General features: G+C 40.9%; 5 protein-coding genes across 7 annotated transcripts in view; all 5 read right to left on the reverse strand.

Annotated features, from left to right (window-relative positions):
* Positions 1–20,111, reverse strand: part of LOC145494513 (uncharacterized) — a 94,461-nt gene that overhangs the window by 69,326 nt on the left and 5,024 nt on the right. The window lies entirely within an intron of this gene.
* LOC145494512 (uncharacterized) lies at positions 252–19,576 on the reverse strand. 2 transcript variants are annotated; one of them, XM_081473998.1, is made up of 2 exons: positions 19,236–19,576; positions 252–1,326 (listed from the first exon to the last, which is right to left on the reverse strand). In XM_081473998.1, the coding sequence occupies exon 2, from the start codon at positions 1,292–1,294 to the stop codon at positions 578–580; it is 717 nt and encodes a 238-aa protein (XP_081330124.1). In that variant the 5' UTR covers positions 1,295–1,326; positions 19,236–19,576; the 3' UTR covers positions 252–577. The 2 variants fall into 2 exon arrangements, with proteins under 2 accessions (XP_081330124.1, XP_081330126.1); XM_081474000.1 differs by lacking the exon at positions 252–1,326 and adding an exon at positions 14,911–15,878 and having other exon boundaries at positions 19,236–19,562.
* Positions 2,745–4,627, reverse strand: LOC145495162 (uncharacterized). Its single transcript, XM_081474740.1, has one exon. It carries the CDS (start codon positions 4,409–4,411, stop codon positions 2,804–2,806), a length of 1,608 nt encoding a protein of 535 aa, XP_081330866.1. The 5' UTR covers positions 4,412–4,627; the 3' UTR covers positions 2,745–2,803.
* On the reverse strand, positions 5,161–8,110 carry LOC145494149 (uncharacterized). Its single transcript, XM_081473612.1, has 2 exons — positions 6,692–8,110; positions 5,161–6,587 (listed from the first exon to the last, which is right to left on the reverse strand). The coding sequence occupies exons 1-2, from the start codon at positions 8,108–8,110 to the stop codon at positions 5,406–5,408; spliced, it is 2,601 nt and encodes an 866-aa protein (XP_081329738.1). The 3' UTR covers positions 5,161–5,405.
* Positions 7,369–12,607, reverse strand: LOC145494150 (uncharacterized). The gene is made up of 2 exons (XM_081473613.1): positions 12,562–12,607; positions 7,369–9,071 (listed from the first exon to the last, which is right to left on the reverse strand). Exons 1-2 carry the CDS (start codon positions 12,605–12,607, stop codon positions 8,302–8,304), a joined length of 816 nt encoding a protein of 271 aa, XP_081329739.1. The 3' UTR covers positions 7,369–8,301.

Raw genomic sequence — 20,111 nt, forward strand, 5'->3', positions numbered from 1 at the left:
TAAACCTTGCGTTTATTGTGAAAATTTTAACAATATTGCGATACGGTCGATTACATAGAGAATAATACATGGGCGCACGTAGATATGCAATATTTCTTTTCGATTGTTGAACTCGATATCACAGGATATTTATTTTATTTACATGCTAAGACGACGTTTTTGACTATTCCCGAAGATTTACGACTCCTCGCGAAGATTTTCGAAGATTCTCCAAAAAATGTCCGAACGCCACACCAACGTGCGCGAACATTTTCCAAAAATTTCGGAGGATTACGTCGATTTCTTAAGAAAACCGAAGATTGCCGAAGACTTCATATCCTTACAGTGAAAAATTATCGTAATTTTACACGAGGTAAAATTGCGGCTTTTCAGGGCTGGAAATCCTTGTAAAACTCCGCAGTTCATGTAATAAAAATGTGTTTTTCAAGTGGTTTGGTACATAGGGGCGACCAGGATACAATTCTATCAGCTATTGAAGGATGCTATATTACCCTTTGTTTCTGAAGGAACACCGTTCCAATATATAAACTGTTATTAACTGAAGCACTAATTCAATTCAAATTTCACTAAAAAAAAGTTATTTTTGCTTGAAGTATTTCTCGTAACCCTCGACCATGTTTGCCAAATACAGGTTGAACGAAGCGGGAACTTTCCTTCCGACAATCCACTCGATGTGCTTTGTTGGCAGCCATCCATTGTAGTTATTCTTGGAGAGACTGAACAGCGTACACGCTGCGCTCGGGTTGCTTTCGTCTGGGATAATCACGTCAATATTGCCTCCGTTGGTCGCTCTCACAGAGCCATCAGCTCCCTTCGGTTTTGACGGATGCAAGGCATTTTTCTGGATCTGGATAAAAGCTCGCTTACCGAACCAGTCGATTTCTTTTAGAGGTGAAAAAAACAAGATGAACGAACGATCCCAAAGCGGGAATGAAGTCGGATAACGCATGAATCTAACGACTCCCTTATCATCTGGATACGTTTCCAGGATTTCGTGGTCCACGAAAACCTTATCCCACTTTCTTCGCTTATCCAGGTTTTTCCGGTCTACAATTTCCATGTACATTTCCGCCGATAATGGAAGGTCGATCGAAGATAGAACATTTATCGGGACCTCGTCTTCGGGGAAGGTTTTGATCCAATATACATGACCAGGACTTCTGTGCACCTCTTTCCAGCCGCCTTTATCCAGGTCATCATTGTACCACTTGGCTCTCTCGATTTCCTTCTCGAACGAGAAAGAGGTAAAAAAGTCTTCTTTGGAAGGCATGCTTTGTGCGGGTTGTACACTCATGGGAGCTGCTGAGGAGGTTGTGGATGCAGACACTGTCGGTTGAGAAATTCAGAAAATTTGCATTAGATGATGGGGAAAACTAACGAGGTAAACTATGAATGCAACCTCTCAGAACCCCTTGGGCCAAGAGGACTGGAATTAAGTTAGTACTTTTCAGTTAGCCTATATGCAGCTCCTGGCAGGACTGATTGGCTTTCACTGGCTGCTTATCGTTAGCTTCTTCTCTAGTTTGCACTTTTCATGCCGTTTGTTTTTGTTTTTGTTTTTTTTTTCTACCAAATTTAAAGGGAAAATATCAAGAGGAAATGAAAATATCTGTAACAAACATTACTTTAATTTGCTATTTAAATGTGCAACATATTAACAGTCCAGAGCATGCAATTCGGCTTTTGGATATGTTTTGATTCGCAGACCAGAAGAATCAATTATCCAATCATCACGCGTATTTGGAGTCACATGGTGCTAGGTCTGTTTTCTTAAAATTTCACGTTAGTTTTTATATGTCGATCAAAACGGCGGCCCAGCCAGGATGCTACAGTACTAGAATTTGAATATGGCAGTCTTGCAACCTACTTTTTTTTTGTTGACTTGCCGAAAATTGACTGATTACAGAATGAGAAAATATGCCAGTTACAACTGTTGGCCGGGATCATGGCTAGAAATCCAGGACAGTTAGGGTTGATAGTTGTTTTGATAGTTTCATACATTTCGGTAGCTCAGGTTTTACTAAAGAGATGGTGTGCTTATCCTAAGTCTACTTCGAAAATACGTCTTGTCATTTCTCTACGTGACTGATTCACATGAGGCGCCATGGCTGCTGACAAGAGTTGCATTCAAACCCTCCCGAATGTCGTTTCTCGAAAAGTACTGAACGGATTAAAGCGAAAAAGATCTCTTTGGAAAACTCTTTCAAAGCGCAGGACAGTTAGAATTTCACTTGCTCCTGCACTCCGTAAATCCAGGTGCAATTTTTTGCATATTCAATTAACTACTAAAATTAAATGAAATTATAACGTCATTTAAGTTGACCAGTCAGGTTTCTTTTCTCAAACAGCCTTGAAGTATGACCACGCGCTAACATTAGATTGAAAAAGATTATCATCTGAAGATGCCCATGCGGGGTATGCGTTCTCTCAGATGGTAGTCTTTTGTTTAGTACATGCCTCTCGATCAAAAAAGCAAAATGTATTTCAAAACTTTGCAGAACTCAGTATTGTAACGCAATTCGAGAAACAGTTATTACCCCCGCAGGATTTTGGCCCAGAGGCCAAACCCGAGGAGGCATCCTAGGATTCCCCGCGTGTATACATACAAGGAATTTCAAAAAAGTAAGAAATGTGTTGGTAGTATGCGAAGCGTTCTCGATTTGATGAAACTAGGCGCGCACGGTGGTCTCGGGTAACGTGGGGCAAGGAACGCGGGCTCACAAAACGTGTAAAATTGCGTGATAAAAGTGTTGACAAGCCTGCACGACTCCTGCCGTTCGCGGATGAATAAGTAATAAAGCCTTCATAGTTTAGCTTTAACTAGGATGTCTTTGAGGGACTTTCCCTTGCGATACGAGATGATGGGGGGCTCCTTAAAGATTTTTCTCAGTAGCGGGTGATTATCTATAAGGTGCCATTTCCCCAGTAGTGTGTCTTTTAGGTTAGGCAACGCCGGGTGGTATTGTGTGACAAAGGGCAGTATTTTCTTTTGTGCGGTTTTGTCTTTCTGTGTTAGTGACATTTTTCTATCAGAGAACTTAATCTCTGAAAGGTGTTTTTCTACAATTCTAGCTGGGTAACCTCTATTCTGCAGGCGTGTTTTGAAATTACTCATGTTTTCCTCAAAAATAAGTTGAGAGGAATTTGTTCTCAGAAGCCTTAACGCTTCTCCTTTGATAAAGCCTTTCGTGACGCCTGGTGGGTGACACGAATAGAAATTCGTGTATTGAAAGGTCTCTGTAGGTTTGAAATGAGTTCGCACGTCAAGAATAGATTCCTTATTGAATCTGTCACCTTTGTACACTTTCGTGTCCAAGAATGTAGTTTCAGTTTCTGAGATTTCAGCCGTGAATTTTATCGTTGGGTGAAAACTGTTTGCCTTTAGAAGGAAGTCTTCTATTTTATCTCTACTTGTGTTCCACATGGATATGATGTCATCGATGTATCTTTTCCAAAAAATGGGTTTTGTGTAGCTTTGTCTGAGTATTTCTTTTTCTATTTTGGCCATAAATATGTTAGCAAAAGCTACGGCCATTTTCGTTCCCATGGCTGTTCCATGAGTTTGGAGGTAATCTTTTCCATTGAATTGGAACGAGTTTTCTTGTAGAATCAGACTTAGCATTTCTCTTAGGTACCTGCTAGGAATTGGAGGGTTCTCCTGGTAAAATTCTTCGTATGCTTCGCATACAGTGGTAATACCCTCCTCCTGTGGTATGTTCGTGTAGAGACTGGTGACGTCCATAGAGACAAGAATGGTGTTTTTAGGCAGTTTAGTCTTTTCGATGAAGTTAAGAAAGTCTGTTGTATCTTTAAGATACGAGGTTTGCTTTTGTGCTATTGGCTGAATAAGGTGGTCAACAAAAGCTGAGATCCTTTCTGTAGGGCCGTCACACCCTGATGTAATTGGTCTACCAACAGGTGTCGGCTTGTGAATCTTTGTAAGTGTGTAAAACACTGGTATTCGTGGAGGGTCGGGCGTTAGGGAGAGCCATTTAGCCGTCATTTCGTCTATGTGGCCTTCTTGTAGTAGTGATCGAATCAATCGGTGAACTTTTTTGGCCGTGGTGTCAACCACAGGTTTGTCTAGGGGCCGGTAGTTGTGTATATCATCAAGTTGGACTTGACCCTCGTTAAGTTTATCTGTTCTGTTCATTATGACGGTTGTGGTACCCTTATCGGCTTTCTTTAGTACAATGTTTTCGTCACGCGATAGTTCTTTGAGAGCATTTCGCTCTCCCTGTGACAGGTTGTCTCTCGGCCTGTTCAATTTGATATTAGCAAGGTCAAATTTGACTTCTTCTAGAAAAGTTTCTGGAGCAACTGAGTGCTGGACTGGTGGGTCCCAGTCTGACTTGACGTGGAAAGGATGAGGTTCTTTGTCGTGACCGTGAAATATGTACTTAAGGCGCATTCTTCTGGCAAAATGACTGAAGTCATTGAGTAGCTGGCGCCTGATAGTGTTTTCTCTTGTCACGGGAGCAGGAATGAATTTCAAACCACGGGATAGCAGGGTAATTTGCTCGTCTGTCAGCTGCGTATTTGACAGGTTTTTGATATGTTGCTTGCGTGACTCAATGTTGTTTTGAAAGCGTTTTTTCTGTTTGATTCTTCTCCGCTCTAATCTTTTGCGGCTTTTAACCGCTGTGTTATCTGTGTTGTTTCTTTCCCCTTCCTCCCTTATTTCTAAAGGGTCAGATAAGACAACAGGATAAGATTCACTTTTTTTATTCGTTGCTTGTGATCTCATTTGTTCCAGCAATGTAAAATGGGGTTGACTAGCCTACACGACTCCTACGGTTCGTGACATTTGTACATTTGCCGTTCTCTGTTCGTCACTCGACCTTTCTTGTCGCTTCACTCGTGTTCATGAAGGGCACTTCATGTTGTGTAACAAGGAGGAATTTTAAGTGAATTTGAGCCGTTAGATCATGCTATGGCAAATTTTTTTAGGTCATAGGTCTGCATGTTATCTGCGTGTCGACTCGTTGAGTTTGACACCTCTGTAATTTGCCATGTGTTTTTGCATTTTTTAGGCTCATTTCTATTGCAAGATATGCTTTTATGAGTCTCCATGAATTTGCTTTTGAGGGACAAAATATGAAATCCCCTTGTTGCAGTAGGTGACTCATAGAATTCCAATCAAACTTCAACTTACAGGTAAGTCTCGTTTAATTTTTCAATTCTATTTCGTCACCACTGCCACAGGGATCCCATGAGACTTCAAAGCCCAGACATTCACATGAGAAATAATGTAAAACAAACGGAAATTTAATCATAACATAGTACCTATGTGTGTACAATAGGTCTGAATAAGAGAACAACAAATGTTATATGCATATGGGTAGGCATGACAACATGCAAACTGTCGGCACCCACAGTCTATGGTTTTGTAAAGTGCATTCTAGCTAATCAATGTGCAACACAGAAGTGGCAAAAACACCATTCCCTTGGAAGGGCTTGTTGTAGAATCTATCAAATGTTCTCTCCGAAGACCAACCAGCAGTATCTAGAATTTCCTTGATTGGAACAGATACATTTTTCGCTTTCGATGCAGCTGCCGCCCTGGTACTGTGAGGTTTGAAGGTGTTAACATCAACACCAGCATCTGCCATTACAGAACGAATCCACCTTGATATGGTATCTTTAGAGGCCCGGTGATGTGGTTTCATATGACTAAGAAAAAGCTTTGTTTCCGTACCTCTTAGTGGTTTTGTTCTCTGTAGATATTCTTTCAAATGAGTAAAAACACAGAGAGATTGGTCTTCAGGGTAGGCTTGTAAAAGCACTGAAGGTACCTTGTATCCAGGTCTACTCTGTTTTATGTGCTCTGGTAGGGCGAACTCAAAAAAGTTATCCCCTTCTTTCATAAACTGGATGTCTAACATGTGGAGACTTTGTCCTCTTTGTGCAGATACAAGTGCAATTAACATTGTCAGTTTTAGAGTCAAGGATTTTAGATTTGACTCCGTTGGTTTGGACAACGATGACAAATAAGAAAGGACTAGGTTTACATCCCATGTAGTGCGGTACCGTGGCATTGGTGGGTTGTTCTTGTAGATGCCTTTCATGAAGCGGGAGACGATGGGATGGCTCCCTATGTTCACGTTGTCTGTGGGAAGAATGACAGCAGATAGTGCACTTCTTGCAGTGTTTATAGTTGTGTATGACAATCCTTGTTCATGCAGACTGCCTAGGAAATCTAGCACTTTGTTCAAAGGTGGATTGTATGAATTAACTTCTCGTTTAGAACAAAAGTCATGCCACTTCTTGAGATAAGGGGCATATTGTTTTTGGGTACCTGCAGACCAAGACTGCAAGATGATGTTGGTAGCTTTGCTTGAAATAGCTCGCTGGCAGAAGGATTCCCTGATACTTTGCAAGCTATCAGTTGCAACCGCTTGCTGAGAGGATGGACTGCATTGCTGTGAGGCTGGACTAGAAGAGTGTCCGACTGGGGAAGTACTAGGGGGTAGTCTGTTAGAAGGTTCAGTAGAAGCGTAAACCAGGGTTGTGTTGTCCAGAGTGGAGCAATGAGGAGTCCTGTTGATTGGTCTTGTTCGATCTTCTGCAGGCAGTTTGCAATGACACTAAAGGGTGGGAAAGCATAAAAGTAATGAGGTTTCCAGTCCATGAAAAAAGCATTAATAAATTGTGCTCCAGGGTCAGGTCTCCATGAGACATATTGAGGGACCTTAAAATTAAGTCTGGAGGCAAACAAGTCAATGTCAAATGGACCCCAGCGATCATGTATGGCCTTAAAGGCCTCCTGCGACAAGGGCCATTCTGTCGCGTCCCTTAGTGCTCTTGATTCCTTGTCAGCTTGAATGTTATCAGACCCTGGGATATGAGTGGCACTTAGCCAGATGTTGCGTTGTATGCACCATTCCCATATAATGGTTGCCATGTCATTACATGGAATTGATTTGATACCCCCCATTGCATTGATATATGACACAGTAGTAGTGTTATCAGATTGAACAAGAATGTGTTTCCCATTAATAACACTACAAAGGGATTGTAGGCCCAGTAGTACCGCTTTCAGTTCAAGATAGTTAATGTGGTTTCTTTGTTCTTCAAGACTCCAAAGTCCCCCAGTGGAGTTATTTCCACAGACAGCTCCCCAACCCAGATTAGATGCATCAGTGGTGAGCATAAGGTCAGGGTTTCCATGGCTAATAGCTTTAGAGGCATGTGGGACATTATTTACCCACCAAGTCAGTTCTGTCCTAGATGGGGTAGACAGGGTCATAATGGCGTCAAAATTCCCCTTGTTATCACGGAGTGCACAAATTTTGTCAAGCTCCAAATGCCTGTAATGCATTTCTGCAAATTCTACTGCTGGGAAACTGGAAACAACGAAGCCTATGACCTGAGCAACAGTACGGATAGTGGCTGTCTTTTGAAGGAGCAAATTTTCACAAGCGGATTTGACCTTCATGGCTTTAGACTCATTGAGAGTTACCAACATGGTGATACTGTCCAGCACAAAACCCAAAAAATCTATTTTTTGTAGGGGTTGGAGCACAGACTTCACAGGGTGTACAGTGAAGCCAAGTTTGGTAAACAAACTGACAGTATCAAATACATTTCGTTGACATGAGTAAAAAGTCTGACCAATGAGAAGGGAATCATCAATGTGCCCCATACATGTATGTCCATTAGAACGTAGATGTGCATAAACCGGCTTAAGGATTTTTGTGAAAATCCTTGGGGCAGAGGACAAGCCATTAGGTAGGCATGTGAATTGGTAGTATTTCCCTTTCCATTCAAACATAAGGAATTTCCTGTCCTCCTCTGCTATGGGGATAGAATAGTAAGCATCTTTGAGATCTACCGATGCCATAAAGCATCCAGGTCGGATGAGCTTGAGGGCAGTTCGGAACGTATCCATTTTAAAATGATGATAATCAACAAATTCATTGAGTGGTTTCAAATTAAGTATCATCCTGTGAGTACCATCCTTTTTAGGTCGAACTAAAATATTTGAAATAAAACTATCAGGTGTATTGTTCACCAATGTAAGAACTTCCTTACTCACAAGTTTAGCAATTTCTGCATCAATGATATTGATTTCCACTGGTGAGAAATGGATTTTGTTAGGCCTGGCCATCTGCTTCGGGAACTCAGCCTCAAACTCTATATGGTGATGCTTTATGGCATCCAAAATAATGGGGTCATTAGTCAATGATTCCCACAATGGCAAATGGTGTTTCACGTGCCCTGCTTTGAAATTTTCAACACTTTTGTGCAGGTCCTCTAAATTAATATTTGTGGTGGAATCTATTTCCCTTACCTGTTGTTCTACTGGAACTTTGGGGAGGTCTTGTTCATCTTTGTCTGATGGGTTGTTGCTCGGCCGTGCCCTAAAAAAGGACGGCGTTTGAACGCATTCAGACGATTTGATGGTCGGTCATAAGGCTTCGAACGTGGTGCCTTGGAGTTCGAGGCCTTATTAGTAAAGGCTGAACCGCTGGTCGCTTTCTGCATTTGTTGTCCGGCACGTTTTACGTCGGACATTTCTTTGAGGTGTTTGGATAAATCGTCGCCAAACAGCTTTGTTAAGGGTTTTATTTCCTCTTTACACAGTCTAGTGTAAGGTGGGTTAAGGTCTGGCTTGATGAGCTCCCGGCGTTTCATGTTAAGCTTCCAGTTTGCATGTCCGAAGAGTGCAATGCTATCCATCACGTGCGTTAAGATTTCGCGCACGTTCACAGTTTTCGCGCTCTGAACATCTTTGAATAGCCGGTCGGCTAGAATTAAGAGTGAGGATAACCCAGAAATAATCGGTTCCTGAACACGTTGAAAAGCCAGATCCACTGACCTGTTCTTTCTAGTCAATAAATCCCAGATTTCTTCATTCACCAGGGTCGGTGTGAGATATTTGCAATTTGCAGGTGGCGGATATTTCTCGCCTCTCTCTTTCACTGAATCTTGAGACAGTTCTCCAGTCAGAATATTGTCGACAAGTGTGGCAATTTTCCCCTCAATATCAGGGGACTTTTTGCTAGTTGACAGTAGCGCCTGAGTCAGGCTGTCTCGCCATGTCGGCCGAGCTGTTTTTCTCCTCAATCCTAGAAGGGTTGGCACTGGAATCTGTTTTTTCCCTGTCGTCAGCGCTCATGTTCCTTCAGTCGGTGATTTGTTCTTCCAGATAGCGTAACGGAAGTGTGCAAAAGAAATTTTTCAGAATTTCATTCAGCAAAAATTTTTGCTGCCTTCCGACGGCGCGAAGCGATAAGCACTGACGGGCGCATGCGTGATGCAATCTCATGGGATCCCTGTGGCAGTGGTGACGAAATAGAATCTCGATTATACAAATAGATTCCATGTTGCCGTGCGTCTGTTCAGTAATTGATCACAGAAGACGTCAAAATGTGGTAAGAACAAAAAAAAATGTACATAGCCGAGTATGTCACTGAGGTTCTTACCACATTTTGACGTCTTCTGCGATCTATTCCTAAAGAGACGAGCGGCAACATGGAATCTATTTGTTTGATATGATAACGAAAAAAAAAAAGGTTAAGGACGTCTCTAAGCGTCTGTCCTCTAATTGATCATAGGTAAGAACCAATCAAAATGCGAGAATAATTCCATCTATTATGTTAAACAATTATTCGCCGAAGCAAAAAATACGTGCGTGCATGCTCTGCGAGACAGAGTTCTGCTCGGTCAGAGATTAGAGGAAACCTCTGCTCGCAACCGCTCGTCCAGAACCTGGAAAGAATAAATTGAAAATACCGGCTTTTGACAAGTTTTAACCGGTTTAAAACTAAAGCATGGCAGATAAGATTCAAGTCGTTGTCCGTTTGCAAGACTGCCGACAATATCTGCTACCCCGTGGTTGGCTAAAAATTGCAATTGGCAACACTGCACTGACAAGGGTTCGATCGTCACGATTTAAAACTTGTGTCCGACGAATAACTGGTAATCTTTGATCTTTTGCTGTTTTCACAATAGCCTGCGAACGCAGACGTATTTCCGGCTGTCGCTTGTCTCCGCCGAAAATAACGTCTGCGAACCCGAGCCAGGAAACGATTTCTGTGACGTAGGGATTTTAAGTCAATCACAGCTTAGCTTAAGTAACCCCAGAATCACTGCGCGAGGTATTCGCTGCGAGGAGCACTCGAGTTTCATTCTATCATGGAATCTGACTGGCCAAGGATAAACAAAAGTCATTACGTCGGAGACAAGCGACAGCCGGAAATACGTGTGCGTTCGAAGGCTATTTTCACAGTTCCAGAATCTATTGCTGTATATTAATCGAATTCAACAAGCTCTTCATTGTCAAAGGCACGTGATGTGAGGGTTGATAGTTTAAAATTCTTTAACAACATGCTGTCCATCAGTTTCCGAAGCACGTGCTGAACAGCATGGTCTTGAATGAAGCCAGTTTTGGTTTAATTCGTCAGTTTTTCAGTCGCTGGTTACCTCGTAGACGTTTGCGAAATTTCTGTAGTAAACGGCGGAAAAGTCGGAATTCAAGTAATTCACCTGAATTCACCACAATTGACCGCAAGATGACTAAAAATACGTTTTGCATGACAATGCACGACACGTTCTGCATGCTGGTGTAGTTCGCGCATGTACGATAGGAAATCGAGTTGTTGTGAGCAGATTATTTTCCTCTTGTCTCCCACCGAGCAAAAAGAGAAGGGAGTCTCAGGCTAACATGAATTCTGATTCAATTTACGCATCGTCTTTAAAAATAGACTCAGAACGTTTCTGTTCTTTTTTTTAAAAAAGGCCTTTTTGCAATTTATTTTCGACCAATCTTTTTATTGTTAGATTAAGTTTTTTAGATTTTCGCTGATAGTTATTGCAAAACGCTTTTGAACATTTGGATACTGACGCCATAGAATATTTTATGATGATGATGATGATGATGATTTCGGAAATAGATAGCATGTACTGTGTTTCTATCGAGTTTTAGTATAAATCTACTAGCGTTCTCTCACGAATGTCGTTCTCTGACTGGCTACTCTACTCACTATCTATTCTGTGATAGATAGTGAGTAGCGTAGCAGTGTGCCCTTGTTAACAAAATGACGGCCGCTTCTTGGCGTTTTTGAAGCGTCTGTGAAGAGGATTTAGATGAAGTTTTGCACGACTAGTAGATTTATACTAAAACAATTAGATTATTTGCTCTCGATTTCTATGCGTGATAGTTGACTCGGGCTGCGCCCTAGTCAGCTATCGCGCAATAGAAATCTCGAGCTCATAATCTTTATTGGTATAAATCTACAGTCAAACCTGCATATAACGGCCCTGTATATAGCGGTCACCCTGTGTATAACGGTCACTGAACAATCTCCCAAAAATCGTCCCTTATATTTACTGTTCAGTTGACCTGCATATAGCGGTCACCTGTATATAACGGACGCGGTCACCCTTTAGACTTCTTGAATCCACAATTTCATTATCTTTTACCTGTATATAACGGTCACGAAATTGGGTTACGATTAACGAATAATGACAAGCTTTATTCATAAGCTCGTTAAACAGCAGCCACCAAGGCAGAGGTCTCACAAAAATACAAATATTAGTACTGAACACAACTACTAATATATGTCATTGCCTACGTCCGACAAATGCTTGCGGCAGATAACATTTAGGTGTCGTCGCTTTCAAACAATAGTTACTGTATCTGTAACAAAACAACTGTACCACACTGTTTTCACTTTCGTCATAGTCCCCTGATTATAACACTGTACTGTACTTATCTGTCTCAAATTGTTGTCAATAAATGAAAATTGAGTGATTTTCCACTTGAAAACGTTGTTCATTAGCTTTCAGTAGACTTTTACTGCACCTCCCTTAAAGTGCACCACGGACATTTTATGGGCCTTTTTTATCGTGTTTATTGCGTTGCTGTTACTCGTTATTGTCAATGAAACGTGAATTGAGTAATTATTTGCACATAAAAATGCTATTTATTAACTTCCAGGGGAGTTTAAAGTAAACCTGTGTACAGCGGTCACCCTGTATATAACGGTCACCTGGCCATTTCCCAAGGGTGACCGTTATATACAGGTTTGACTGTACTAGCGTTCTATCACGAATGCCGTTTTCAGATTGGCTACGCCACTCACTATCTACTCTGTGATAGATAGTGAGTAGCGTAACAGCTTTGTGTTTTCGAAGTGTCTTTGAAGAGGATTGAGATTAAATTTTTGAACGACTAGTAGGTTTATACTAAGACAATTAGACTATTCACTCTCGATTTCTATGTGCGCTGGGGGCCGCTTCTTTGTGTTTGTGTCTGTGAATAGGATTTAGATGCAAGTTTTGAACGACTAGTAGATTTATACTAAAAAAATTAGATTATTCGCTCTCAATTTCTATGCGTCAGTGATAGAAATCTCGAGCTCATAATCTAATTGTTTAATAGAAACACGATTTTTAACCAATCAGCGCGCGTTTTTTCTTAGGGCTGATTTCTAACACTGCTTTTTGTTGCAGTGATACTGCTAATGTTGCATGTTATCATTGGTGTTCGAATTCTCCTCTTTCTTCTGACCGCGTCCAGTCTTAAAAATTTCAATATTGTAGCTGACAATGTACCGAGTGAAGCGAGAGACAAGAGCATCAACACTCTTCCCATGGTCATGTTTTCGCTTCCTTTCATTGACCAGAAAACTAAGGAGCAGACAAGGAGACAGCTACAAAATCTTAGTGCTAAAATCGTTGTCTCTCTGAATCCAGTCTTCAGTAGTAAGAAAGTCGGCAACATCCTCAAGACTCGAGAGCCAACACCGAAGATCATAAGCGAACAATGCGTGATATGACGATATGATTGATCATCATAGTTATGCACACAGGTTAAGCAGTTGTGAAATTAGAGCCTTTAATTTCACAACTGCTTGAGCTCTGTGTATAACTGCGATGATCAATTATATCTTCATATCTTTCTCCGCAGTTGAAATATATGGTCTTTCATTTATTCACTCGTAAAGCGTGATATATCATTTCAAATGTGGTCTATGCGACATCGACTATGTCGGTCAGTTTTACCAACCGACACCTATACCAACGTATTATCGAACACACAAGCTCAAGATTGGCAAACATATGAAACTATCGCGGACAATTTCTCGGTCCTCAAAAAGTGCCGGAATAAACTAGTCTGCCTTGTTTACGAAATGTCGTTTACACAAGATCTCAAACCATCATTGAACGTGCAATCGAACTTTATTCGCGTGAAGCTATGCCATTAGCATAATTATCAATTTTTATCTTGATAATGATGTTGGATACATCGAAACGTCGAATGACGTTACTCCTTCTATTTCTAATTATTTGTATCTTTAGCTTTTAGAAAATTCAAAAACGATTTTAATATACTTCACATTCCCCATGCTTTCAAATATCCTGGACTGCGAGTAATATCTTTCGAATAAATGAAAATTTCATTAAGCTACTGTCAGCCATGTTCACTTGCCAAGATTTATCATATGAATCAGCTCCAATATCGAGTATGCAGCAGATATATTGTAATCTGTTTTAGTAGAATTCTACTTGAATACTGAATGCAAATGCGGAGAAATAATTGGAAACCCTTATTTGAGGTATCTTTCCGTTAGAATTCTGCTAAAATTAGATTATTCTCTCTCGATAACTGTGAGGTGATTGTTGATTCAGCCTTCGGTCTCATCAACTATCATCTCATGGTAATCAAATGATGACAAGCGAAATAAGGATCATATCATTTCGTTCCCGTATTGTCAAAATTTTTATTTAGCATCTTTTATTATTACAGTGAAACCTCTATTAAGCGGACATCCTCGTGACCTTCCCAAGTGTCCGCTTAATAAAGGTTTATAACTAGGGTATCTAAAAGATAGTAATGCTGCGGCACATTCTGTTGATAGGGACATGTTTACGCAGTTATTCATCTACAACTTTATGCAAGATGACGCTTCGATGGCGAGTTGTGACAAGGGATCATGACAAAAAGGCACAACGATCTGAACTATGTTTGGAGATAAATTTAAACGATACATATAAACCTACCCTTTACCAGATTGCGAAAATCGAAAGCTGTGGAAACTGAAGGAGCAGAAATCTAACTTATAAATTCTGTACTGGTACGCATTAAATATCTCTAGACTCTAGAATGTTGACAGACGGTATCGAGGACGCGTCCATCGCCACGGTCAAGGCTTTCATATTTGCTCAGTACTCAGATTAAAATAGAGCTTTACTTTTTCTAAGAGACTGGTAAAATGGTTTCGTTACGGATCTTACGCGACTGCATGAACTCAATGTTTGCCAGGCTTTTAGATTATTTTTTTTAAAGAGCTTGTGAATCGGCCTTTGTTTAAAACACACACCTCCTGAGGTCTTCTTGTTCATTTGAGGCAAACCTGTGTTGTTTTTAATTCAGTTGCGAAATTTTACTTAAGTTTGCGAGAGAAGTGAGTTCTGCTGCACGTGCACAGAAATGAAAAGACCCGGATGGTCTCGTGAGCTTTTCCATAGTTAATAAAGGGGAATGGTTATGAAGCCCGACAAACATACACTATGCATGAGTTACGTAATAAGACATTTCTATTGGTTAGCTCCTCGGTCGGTAGTAGATAGTAGTAGTAACTATTGTGTTTTTGTGCACGGTCAAGGCCAAAAAAGAGAACAAAAGCATACAACAAAGAACTTTGGGGAGGTTCATAACCATTTCCCTCTATTAACTTCTATGGCTTTTCTCATGATTCGTGAACTGCGAGCTTTGTACTTTTGCAAGCACGTTTTTTTTAAACCAATGAGAGCGCTTGTTCTATGGCACTTTATTATAACAAGCGGTATTCTTTTTTGAACTAAGACATAGTATCCCGCCATAATATATTACAGCCCGTCTCTCCCCCGCCCCCCCCCTCCCCCTCCTCACCCGACCCCGAATAAAGCACGAGGAACAAGTTTTTAACCCTTGCGTTTATTGTGAAAATATTTACGGTATTGTGATACAGTCGATTACAATGACGTCTATAAGTAGTTTGGTCAGACACATAGAGACAATAAAAGACAATTATCTCAGGTACTAAATGATGCTATATTGTCCTTGTTTCTGTAGAAACGCCGTTCAAATATAACAGCTATTGAAGCACTGAATCAGTTCAAATTTCACCAAAAAAGTTATTTTTGCTTGAAGTATTTCTCGTAACCCTCGACCATACTTGCCAAAAACTGGTCGAACGAAGCGGGAACTTTCCTTCCGACAATCCACTCGATGTGCTTTGCTGGCAGCCATCCATTGTAGTTATTCTTGGAGAGACTGAACAGCGTACACGTTGCGCTTGGGTTGTTTTCGTCAGGGATAATCACGATGAAATTTCCTCCGTTGGTCGCTCTCACAAGGCCATCAGCTCCCTTCGGTTTTGACGGGTGCCAGGCATCTTTCTGGATCTGAATAAAAGCTTGTTTGCCAAACCAGTCGATTTCTTTTGGAGGTGGAAAAAACAAGAGGAACGAACGATCCCAAAGCGGGAATGAAATTGGATAACGCATAAATCTAAGAACTCCTTTATTATCTGGATACGTTTCCAGGATTTCGTGATCCACGAAAGTCTTATCCCACTTATCTCGTTTATCCTGGTTTTTCGGGTCTAAAATTTCCATGTACATCTCCGCCGATAATGGAAGGTCGATCGAAGCAAGCATTGTTATCGGGACCTCGTCTTCGGGGAAGGTTTTAATCCAATATACGCGGCCAGGACTTCTGTGCACCTCTTTCCAACCACCTTTATCCAGGTCATCTTTGTACCACTTGGCTCTCTCGACTTCCTTCTCGTACGAAAAAGTGGTGGAAAAGTCTTCTTTGGACTGCATACTTTTTCGTGGATTGAACACTCAAGGCAGCTGAATAAGTCCTGGATGAAGACGCTATTCTGTTGAAAAATTCGGAAAATTTGCATTAGCAATGAGACTAATGAACCAAAGAGACGCTGCTTTTGTTATGGAGGATCAAACTGTATTAGAGCGTCTCAAGGGGGTAAACTGCTGGTCGAAAACAGGCCAAACGTTCAGCTGTTAGGCGTAAAAAATCAAACCATGGCGTGTATTTGGAGTCACATGGTGCTAGGTCTGTTTTCTTAAAATTTCATGTTAGTTTTTATATGTCGATCAAAATGGCGGCCCGGCCAGGATGCTAGAGGACTAGAATTTGAATATGGCAGTCTTCTAATGTACTTTTTTTTTTTTGTTGACTTGCCGAAAATTGACTGATTACAGAATGACAAAAAATGCCAATTATAACTGTTAGCGAAGATCGTGGCTAGAAATCCAGGACAGTCAGGGTTTTGGTTGTTTTGATAGTTTCATTCATTTCGGTAGCTCAGGTTTTAGTAAAGAGATTATGTGCTTATCCTAAGTCTACTTCGAAAATACGTCTTGTCATTTCTCTACGTGACTGATTCACATGAGGCGCCATGGCTGCTGACAAGAGTTGCATTCAAACCCCCCCGAATGTCGTTTCTCGAAAGGTACTGAACGGATTAAAGAGAAAAAGATCTCTTTGGAAAGCTCTTTCAAAGCGCAGGACAAGTAGAATTTCACTTGCTCCTGCACTCCGTAAATCCAGGCGCAATTTTTTGCATATTCAATTAACTTTTAAAGTTAAATGAAATTTTAACGTCATTTAAATTGACCAGTCGGGTGTCTTTCCTAAAACAGCCTTGAAGTGTGACCACGGGCTAAAATTAGATTAAAAAAGATTATCATCTGAAGATGCCCATGCGTGGGATGCGTTCTCTCGGATGGTAGTCTCTTGTTTAGTACATGCCTCTCAATCAAAAAAGCAAAATGTATTTCGAAACATTGCAGAACTCAGTATTGTAACGCAATTCGAGAAACAGTTATTGCCCCCGCAGGGTTTTGGCCCAGAGGCCAAAACCCGAAGAGGCACCTTAGGATTCCCCGCGTGTATACATACAAGGAATTTCAAAAAAGTAAGAAATGTGTTGGTAGTATGCGAAACGTTCTCGATTTGATGAAACTAGGCGCGCACGGTGGTCTCGGGTAACGTGGGGCAAGGAACGCGGGCTCACAAAACGGCTGGAGTGGTGTCGGGTACATGAAATTCTTGATTTCAAGGTTCTCGCGGCCACGAGTTCGCGTTTCGCCATCTTCTAACAGCATTTCAAGATTCTTGTTCGCGTTTCAAGGTTCGCGCTTCGCCATCTTCGAGCAGGATTTCAAGGTCTCCCAACCACGAGTTCGGATTTCGCCATCTTCGAGCAGCATTTCAAGGTCAAAAAATACTCTCCAATTACCATATGCAGCAGTATGGTCAGCATGACGATTTTGGCGCGATCAAATGAATTCGCTTCGAAATGGCCGAGATTCTCATCTAGGACAAATTGAAAACGATTTCAAAGATCCTGAAGATGGATTTTGGGAGAAAAACAATTCAGAAGGTATCGTAAGAAATTCTGAAGTTTAACACAGGCGGCCCAGACGTTGAATATGATTAATACGTGACATTATGCTGTTGGCCATTGCGTTACAATTTTAGCCGTTTATAAGACAATTTATGAGAATGCTTCGAAAATTACTCTAAATGCTACCTGTAGAAAATAATTTGGATAAAATGGCTTACCTTATGTTTGCATTGCGTTATTTTGATGGCTCTGGGTTCCTGGAGTTGGTTTAAAGCCATTTAGGCGAGTTTTACTTTCTGGTGGTTTGCTTCCCCTGAAGAGAAATTCTCTTTAGAGGAAGCAAACCGCCAGAAAGTAAAACTCGCCTAATTCTCTTTAGGTAAGGTAAGGCATTTTATTCAAATTGTTTTCTACACGTAGCATTTAGAGTAATTTTCGAAGCATTCTCATAAATTGTCTTATAAACGGCTAAAATTGTAACGCAATGGCCAACAGCATAATGTCACGTATTAATCGTATTCCAGGGCTCGAGACTAACGGTAGCCAACTCGCCACAGACTAGTAAAAGTTCCATTTGGGCTAGTGGATTTTGCGCTTCACTAGCCATTTTGGCTAGTGAAAATGAAAATTTGAGAGCACTGGAAACCCAGTGGAAACCAATTAAAAGTTAATTTTAAATTTTTCACCAAACGAAATCGAGTCAAAGCGTCCAGAATTTAAAACATCGGCTGTAATAAATATCATATATAATTTATTGGCCCAAACAAAAACTTTCAATTACTAAAATACGAAAGAATGATTGACTTTTTTGTTTGTTTGTTTGTCCCTAAAAAAAAGCGACGAACGACAAGCGAACTGCTTGCCGCTAATGATAAGTTTTGCGTGAAATCATGCGGAACTCTAGGGATCATGTTTCATGCGCGCAGCATCTGCAGGTCAAGTTCGCTTTCCAAAAAATTAAAAAAATCGCAGATGTTTGAAAATTTGAATGATGCCTATATAATATCGATGCCTGTGTTTGCAGCTTGTAAATAAAGTCAAGATGGAATGGACTGTTGTGTAAAAGAGTTCACTAAATTAGCCTCATGCCATTATATTACTGACAGATATTAGTAGATATTCACCTATTGATATAACTGAAATGTTACTAAAATAACAAAGAATTGTGACTGAATAATTGTGACTTCTGAACGGATGACCGAACCTGGGCTTGAAATGATATCCTGACTTAAGACCCTGACTCGAAATTCTGACCAAAAATTCTGACTGGGGATCCTAATTAGACATCCAACACGAAATCCTGACCAGAAAATATGTATCCCTGCGCAAGAAGCCAAATATTCGGGCTCGAATTCGCTCAAACGCGCGGATCGGCACACACCAAGTGTTCCAAACATGCAAAATATTTTGAGTTATTCAATGACAGGGGTGGCGAATGGTAAATGCGAGACTTTGCAAGACGAAGAGATTAGCGTTTTTCTTTGCAAGCCCGAGACATTTTGATTTCTTCAATTACGAGACCGAGACTTTAAAGTGTTTTAAATGCGAACTCAAGACGTTCAGGTTCTAAGATGTTGTGATGTCATTTAACTTTATAAAAGAATAGACAAATCGGTACTTGACGACTTTCTTAGCCTTGAAAACAATCGAGACTGCGAGACAGCTTTGTGAGAAAAATTGAGACTGCGAGACGCACAGAACCGCTAAAAAACGAGACTGCGAGACCCGTGAAATTCGGCGAAAATTTTGCGAGACCATGGCTTTTTAAAGGACCATTCACCACCCCTAATGACGCCAAACTTAAAGAGTCACCTCTAGGCTAGAACACGGAGTAACTGAGGTACGTCGGCATCAAAGTTTTCATACCTTATAGTTTTTCAAAGTGTTCAATCTCAGTTGGGTCTTTGTTCTCCGGCCGACTGAAAAGCAGCTAGAAGCAACGGATGAGTAAAATGAGTTCGGTAATCAAATCAACCTTGAATAAGACAATAATCACTCTGTCACGCGCCTTTCGAGCCAAATCAATACAAAGTCACGTAAAAATCTCGATTATACAAATAGATTCCATGTTGCCGTGCGTCTGTTCAGTAATTGATCGCAGAAGACGTCAAAATGTGGTAAGAACAAAAAACAATGTACATAGCCGAGTATGTTACTGAGGTTCTTACCACATTTTGACGTCTTCTGCGATCTATTCCTAAAGAGACGAGCGGCAACATGGAATCTATTTGTTTGATATGATAACGAAAAAAAAAAAGGTTAAGGACGTCTCTAACCGTCTGTCCTCTAATTGATCATAGATAAGAACCAATCAAAATGCGAGAGTAATTCCATCTATTATGTTAAACAATTATTCGCCGAAGCAAAAAATACGTGCGTGCATGCTCTGCGAGACAGAGTTCTGCTCGGTCAGAGATTAGAGGAAACCTCTGCTCGCAACCGCTCGTCCAGAATCTGGAAAGAACAAATTAAAAATACCGGCTTTTGACAAGTTTTAACCGGTTTAAAACTAAAGCATGGCAGATAAGATTCAAGTCGTTGTCCGTTTGCAAGACTGCCGACAATATCTGCTACCCCGTGGTTGGCTAAAAATTGCAATTGGCAACACTGCACTGACAAGGGTTCGATCGTCACGATTTAAAACTTGTGTCCGACGAATAACTGGTAATCTTTGATCTTTTGCTGTTTTCACAGTAGCCTGCGAACGCAGATGTATTTCCGGCTGTCGCTTGTCTCCGCCGA

This window comes from Orbicella franksi, chromosome 8 (genome assembly GCF_964199315.1).
Source record: "Orbicella franksi chromosome 8, jaOrbFran1.1, whole genome shotgun sequence".
NCBI lineage: Eukaryota > Metazoa > Cnidaria > Anthozoa > Scleractinia > Merulinidae > Orbicella > Orbicella franksi.